This window comes from Ziziphus jujuba, chromosome 3 (assembly GCF_031755915.1).
Source record: "Ziziphus jujuba cultivar Dongzao chromosome 3, ASM3175591v1".
In the NCBI taxonomy this organism is placed as follows: Eukaryota; Viridiplantae; Streptophyta; class Magnoliopsida; order Rosales; family Rhamnaceae; genus Ziziphus; species Ziziphus jujuba.
The window spans coordinates 21,282,522-21,288,521 of record NC_083381.1 but is presented as its reverse complement, the minus strand read 5'-3'; the positions used below and the strand labels follow the sequence as shown (position 1 = coordinate 21,288,521).

The window sequence follows — 6,000 nt, the reverse complement described above, 5'->3', positions numbered from 1 at the left end:
ATATAAAAACTGTATATATATTATATACAAAAACGTATATATATATATATATATATTTACTATAAGAATTGTTCTTTTAGAAACTATTTTTTAATTTATAATAAGCTACAAATAATGTAGCAAAAACTTAGTTAAGGACATAACAACTTTAATACATACTACGTTCATCATCTCATATTATATGTTGGGAGATAATTTTTGATGGATTAAATCTTTATATATGTATATATATAATCTCTCTCTCTCTCTCTCTCTATATATATATATATATATATATTATTTTCAACCTATTGACATTGACAATGTATGAGACCATAGAAATCAAAATGAATGAATCTACTTTTTTGCTTTTAGGAACATAAAATTATTCGTTTAAAGAACAATTGTACAATTCTTTGCTTTTAAAATCAAATTAGAATTTTTCAATGCATGGCCAAACAAGGCAAAAATATCAACACAGTATTCAATATAACTTTTCAGTTTTGAGGCACATGGAGGTAAAAAAGTGTAAGCCAATCAGATCGAAGGGGAAAAAAAGGTAAACTACATGAATTAATTAGACTATTTTTTGCAGCAAAGTAAGATGGCATAAAAATATTGTACAACTTATGGTGTAACCTTTTTTTGTAGTTTGGTATAAAGAAGAGTATCTACAAAAATTACATTGTTATTCACTTTTTCTATAAAAGCCTGCCTTAATTATTTATAAATATATAATTAATGACCCCAATTATTCTTTTTTTTTTTTTTTCTTCCAATTAAACCAGGATACATAGAAATCCTTGGCTGAAAGAGGGTCCTGCAAAATTGGTAGAAATTGTGTAATGCCATTTGGAAACTAATCAGATCCAGGATTGGATGGGATAGTTACATTTGAATGAGTTCACTCCACTGATATGAGCAAAGATATCAGAGGAGTCAACCATTTCATCCTCCTCTTTCACCACAACCTGCAAAAAACACACAGAAAATGACTCAAATGAGATTGGAAATCTTAAGATTTTGCCTAGCGGATTTAAAAGACTGTTTGTTTGGGATGCCATATTGTGCTGGATTAGATAGGACTATTTCAAGTTGGCTCGTACGTAGACGACAAAACTTACTTCTTCATCCTCCTCCTCTTCATGATTGCTACATGCAGGCCTTGGGGTCTCTCCAAAGTCATCATTCTTAGCAAACCTTCCTCTAACTCGAGGTCTGCTGTCTGCGAGCGTTTTACGACAGGCATACTGCATTTTTGTTTACAGAGTCAGTATGGGAATGGAATCTTATATATAACTTTTACACATATAGGTGAGAAAGAGGAGAACCTTGATTTTCTTGCTGAAGTTCCTTTCATTCCTTTTCTTCATGTACCTGTGGATTTTCTCCTTCCTCTGTTCAACAGAGAGCTTTCCTACTTTGAAATTTTGGTCTCCCATATTTGGAATCTCTGTAGCTAAAGAAGTAGAATTCCCAGCTCCACCCACAGCAACCAGTTGTTGGCTTTCAGTGCTAAGTGCCTTTAGAAAAATGGAAAAAAAAAAAAAATGTTACAAAAGAAAATTTGAGTCAATGAAAACAAAAAAATATTATATTGGTCCCTTGTCTAACAAAAGATCTGTTTTTTTATGTTTTGGGATCATTTAAACCATTGATAAAGCATAATTGACATTTTTTGGTTAAGGCTATAAAATATGCCACATACCAATCTCCATGCAAGTGACTCACAGTTAAAAAAAAAAGAATAGATGAGCAAGTTGTTCATACAGTGGATGTGGCCCTATGTAGCTCCATGGATGATTTTGGACCATAAGTCTCAAACAGAAGTCCTTCAAATCTGAATCTCTATTAAAGCAATTGGCCTTAATTCCAATTATAAAGATACCGTGACAAAGAAAGTAAAATGAAAATACCCAGACTGCCCTCTTAATTCTATATACAATATAAGGGCAAAAAAAATGTTTCCACTGTGATAACTTGAAAAAAACAATTTTTGCAAAGAAGGCCAATGTTTTAAAGAGTTATTCTTTAAAATCTTCAATCAAAAGGACTTAGGTTCAGAACCTTACGAATGGACTTGACATTACTAGTTTAGTTGACATCTTTTTCTCTGTACTGTTTTATTAAGAAACTTCTCTCCAATTGTTTTGTGAACTTTTTGTTCTATCCATGTAGTTTACGAAAACCTGCATCTTCCAAACTAGAAAATCTTTTTCCATTTAAGCTTTTGAACATCATGTGAAAACAATAAAAAAAACATGATCATCTATTAGAAAGTTGTTCGCACCTGAAGTTCTCCAGGGTTAAAAACCCTTTGAATTGAATCAGGACAGTAAATTCCACCACTGTCTCCCTGATATTCCAGTTCCTGTGGCTGCAACTCAGAAGCCATGAGAATACTGCCAGCGAAAATCCCAGAATTGTCAGCAGATAAGGTAGCAGCGTTCATAGCCCCAGCAGACAAGTAAGTTCCCATGGTGGATCCAAGAAAAGCACAGGAAGGAGAAGAAGGGTTAAGAGCTACATAAGAAGGCACTGAAGACAAGCAGTCCTCTTCGAAAACTGATGGTAATGGACCCGGCATAATAGGCCCAACTGAGTCACTAGGATAATGGGAAAGTCCCTCAATAACAGAATTATCTGCTAAAGAAATTTGTGGCTCTACTGAAGAATAATCAAACTGTTCTTGCTGGGAAGTGAGAATTAAATGAGGCACAGAAAAGGGAGGGGATGGAGAGAAGTCAATGGAAGCTGAGATGTCATTGTCAATTTCCTCATGTGTGTCAAAGATTATGGACATGTTGTTAGTATTGTTGGTATTGTTGTTAGTAGCTGCAGTTGTAGCAGTGGTAGTGGTGCTGGTGGTGCTGGTAGTTGTTGGGGTGGGGGCAGTGGCAGCGTTGTCAGTATTAGCATTGTTGTCCTGGTAGCTATTGAACTTTTCTATATCAGGGGGTAATGGAAGTTGTGTAGCATATGGTGAGTTCTCTTCATAGCAACCATTGGAGCAAGAAGTGACCTCAGAGTTCTGAAGGGTCTCTGGGAAAAGTTGATCAGGATCACAGAATTCGAAAATTTGAGAATTCATCTGGTTAGAAATATCATCCTGCAAAACAATACAAAAGAATGTCAACAAAGTTAAATCACTAAAACACAGAATATTTGTAAATCCTTATCACTAAATTATACTTGACCTTTTCTTTAAGAAAACTAGAAGCATGATTCTTCATATTTCTTGATATGGGTTGGAACCCAATTCTTAATAACCGATGTCAATAACTGATAGACATCATGTCCCTAATCACATAGGAGACTAGGAAGGTACTAAATAGGTTCACACCCTATGTCAAAGGAGAACTCTCTCTCTCTCTCTCTCTCTCTCTCACACACACACACACTTTTTCTCCTCTCTAGGTATATATGGAAAAGAAACCACTGAGAAACAAGTATTCGGAGTGGCTGTCAAAGACCAATGTTCCATTTCTATTTTTGATCAAGAACACATAAGATAACCAAAAGAGGTTCGTCTTGTGGTGGGTTTTTTGTGCAAAGTAGAAAAAGATGTGCATTTGTACTCCATGTGACATGTAGGAAGAAAGGTACCCAATGTTAGCAAAAAATCAACGGTGCAATAAAGAAAGAAGCTCATGGTATGTTGATTTTCTTCAACATATAGAAACAAGCCCAGTTTGAACAAACATTCCGAATTGAAAAGCACTTAAGAGAACCAGTTATGTTATCCATGTGAAATGCTTTGCCAATAGGCCACCTCCCTGGGTAAATGAACAAAAGAATCAAGATGACCAAAAGCTTAAACAAGAAGCGCCTAAAAAGTTACATATTCCACACTAATCAAAGAAAAGTCGAAAATAACTAAGAAGGAAAATTAAAGGATTAGATTTCTACATGGCGATAATGGCCTCAGACAATGACATGCAGTTTGGTGAGCATGGCTTTGATAGCAAAGACTGAAATTTTGTCTTCAGAGTGGATATGGGAATGTGCCGTAACTCACTTAATGAGCGGCACAAAATTGAAAACGACATTGAGTTTCGTGCTTTGGCTTTTCCTTTTTGACTCCGGTCAAATATACCATGCATTTGCCTAAACGAAAAATCATTCTTCGCGGCATAAATTCTTTGAGAGGTACCAAACTTGTAAGATAACTCATGGATATGTTTTAATTCTACAATCATTGGCTGATAAATCCAAATCTCAGCACATTCTAGGATGATGTTTTTAGAGTTCATCTTTGAAAAATATATGAAATTCTAGTCGAGATGCAATACATCTTTGAACATCTGGAAATTCCAAAATCAAACTAAGAAATTTAGCACTAAAAAAGCATATATACAAGGGCAATTATATGGTGTTGGAGAGGCATAAAAAGAAGAAAAAGAAGAAATGGTATAAAATGATAAAGAAAACACATACATCTTCCGAGACCAAAACTTTTAAACCCAACAAAAATATTAAAAAAAGTTATATCTCTTTTGGAAGAACAGAAATGAATCAAAATATAACTGAATTGAAAGAACTAAGAAACATATGTATGAGTTTGAATGAGCAATAACTAAACATATTTGAATCATTAAAAAAGAAAAAAAAAAACTAATTAATCCTATATGCCAAAAGAAAACACAGAAGGGTATGTGAAAAAGAAATTATCAACAGCAAAAATGAATAAAAAGCATGCACAGAGAAGCAAATTCACAAACACATTGTCTAGAAAATCATAAAAAAAAATAAAAAATAATGAAAAGAAACATTACAATGGGTATCTGCTCATGAGGCTGATGATGATGATGATGATGTTGGTGAATCACGTCCTGCAACATGGTTAAAAATTTTCCCTTTTGCCAAACAGAAATATATATATATATATATATATATATAAATATATCCCAAAAAAAGGAAAAAAAAAAAAAAAAGAGAGAAAGAAACCCCTTTTCACTATACAAAATTAAAGATATAAACTCTCTCTCCCCGAAAACCCACCCTTAAAATAGTAAATAAAAAAATGTACAATGTTCTTCCACAACCCTTTTGAGCTTCAAATGTGTGACAAAAACCACCATTACAATTGGAACATTAAAATTCTCCATTTGAAAAGAAAAAGAAATCAAAAAAAAAAAATTCAAAAAAAAAAAACAGAATTTTTTAAACAGAGAGAGAGAGAGAGAGAGAAAGTTTGATTAGTCAAGCTAAGAAAATGGCGGGTATAGGGTGGCAAAAGGCATGGTTATATATAGTGGGGAAGGACAAATGGGGGGTTTTGTCCGTACTTAGCCGTCAAACTTGGCACTCTTTTGAGAGGGTGTCAACCCGATGAACACGGCGAGCCTCGAGTTTTGGGTCCTGGCCCCTGCGTGGCATCCCTTCCTTGCTCGACACGTGGATATTTATGACGTGGCATCGTTGGTCGGGTTATTTATTCTTGATTTATATTCGGAGCTTTGTGGAGCAGAAATTGGGTTGACCAAGCCTTTTTGCATTTCCATTTTTCCCTTCTTTTTTTTTTTTTTTTTCTCCCTCCTTTATACGCCATTTCACTTTCTTTTTCCTACTTAAATTTTACAACTTCTTGGCTTTGTACACGGATCATTTTTTTTTTTTATCAATTTATTTTGTATATTTTATGTTTGATTTTGGAAAAAAAAAAAAAAAAACAGTATTTGGTCTGAAATTTTTGTATCAAAACTTTTATAATGGACAATATGTCGATATAAATCATATGAGTAATACCATATCTTCCATAATAAAAATATCATATTAATATGTGATTTTGGAATATATATATATATATATATATATATATATTGCAAGTAGTTTTCATTGTGGCTGGATAGAGATATTTCTGACCAAATACGTATGAAAAAGATTGGAAATTCGAAACTCAACAGATATTTGAAACTTCTTTGCCTTTTTGGACAAGAAACATATATATAAAATAAATATTTTCTGACATGTTAACTTTATAATTGTCATATGAGAAATACCTCGATTAATTATTTAAAA

General features: G+C 33.4%; 1 protein-coding gene across 3 annotated transcripts; it reads right to left on the bottom strand.

The window, feature by feature from the left end:
- Window positions 1-528: 528 nt before the first annotated feature.
- LOC107422801 (uncharacterized) lies at window positions 529-5,183 on the bottom strand. Of its 3 annotated transcripts, XM_025075516.2 has the most exons (7): window positions 3,889-4,086; window positions 3,177-3,755; window positions 2,270-3,088; window positions 1,750-1,827; window positions 1,311-1,502; window positions 1,104-1,229; window positions 529-950 (listed from the first exon to the last, which is right to left on the bottom strand). In XM_025075516.2, the coding sequence occupies exons 2-7, from the start codon at window positions 3,210-3,212 to the stop codon at window positions 843-845; spliced, it is 1,359 nt and encodes a 452-aa protein (XP_024931284.1). In that variant the 5' UTR covers window positions 3,213-3,755; window positions 3,889-4,086; the 3' UTR covers window positions 529-842. The 3 variants fall into 3 exon arrangements, with proteins under 3 accessions (XP_024931284.1, XP_024931283.1, XP_015887785.1); XM_025075515.3 differs by lacking the exons at window positions 3,177-3,755; window positions 3,889-4,086 and adding an exon at window positions 4,755-5,183; XM_016032299.4 differs by lacking the exons at window positions 1,750-1,827; window positions 3,177-3,755; window positions 3,889-4,086 and adding an exon at window positions 4,755-5,178.
- Between the last annotated feature and the right edge of the window lie 817 nt (window positions 5,184-6,000).

Bases quoted from the DNA above. Each gene is read 5' to 3' on its own strand.
- LOC107422801 (XM_025075515.3), bottom strand. From the start codon at position 4,820: ATGTTGCAGGACGTGATTCACCAACATCATCATCATCATCATCAGCCT. The intron at 1,828-2,269 runs GTGCGAACAACT...TTGCTTTAATAG, and splicing joins TTAACCCTGGAGAACTTCAG to AGATTCAGATTTGAAGGACT. The intron at 1,230-1,310 runs GTTCTCCTCTTT...ACAAAAATGCAG, and splicing joins ACTTCAGCAAGAAAATCAAG to TATGCCTGTCGTAAAACGCT.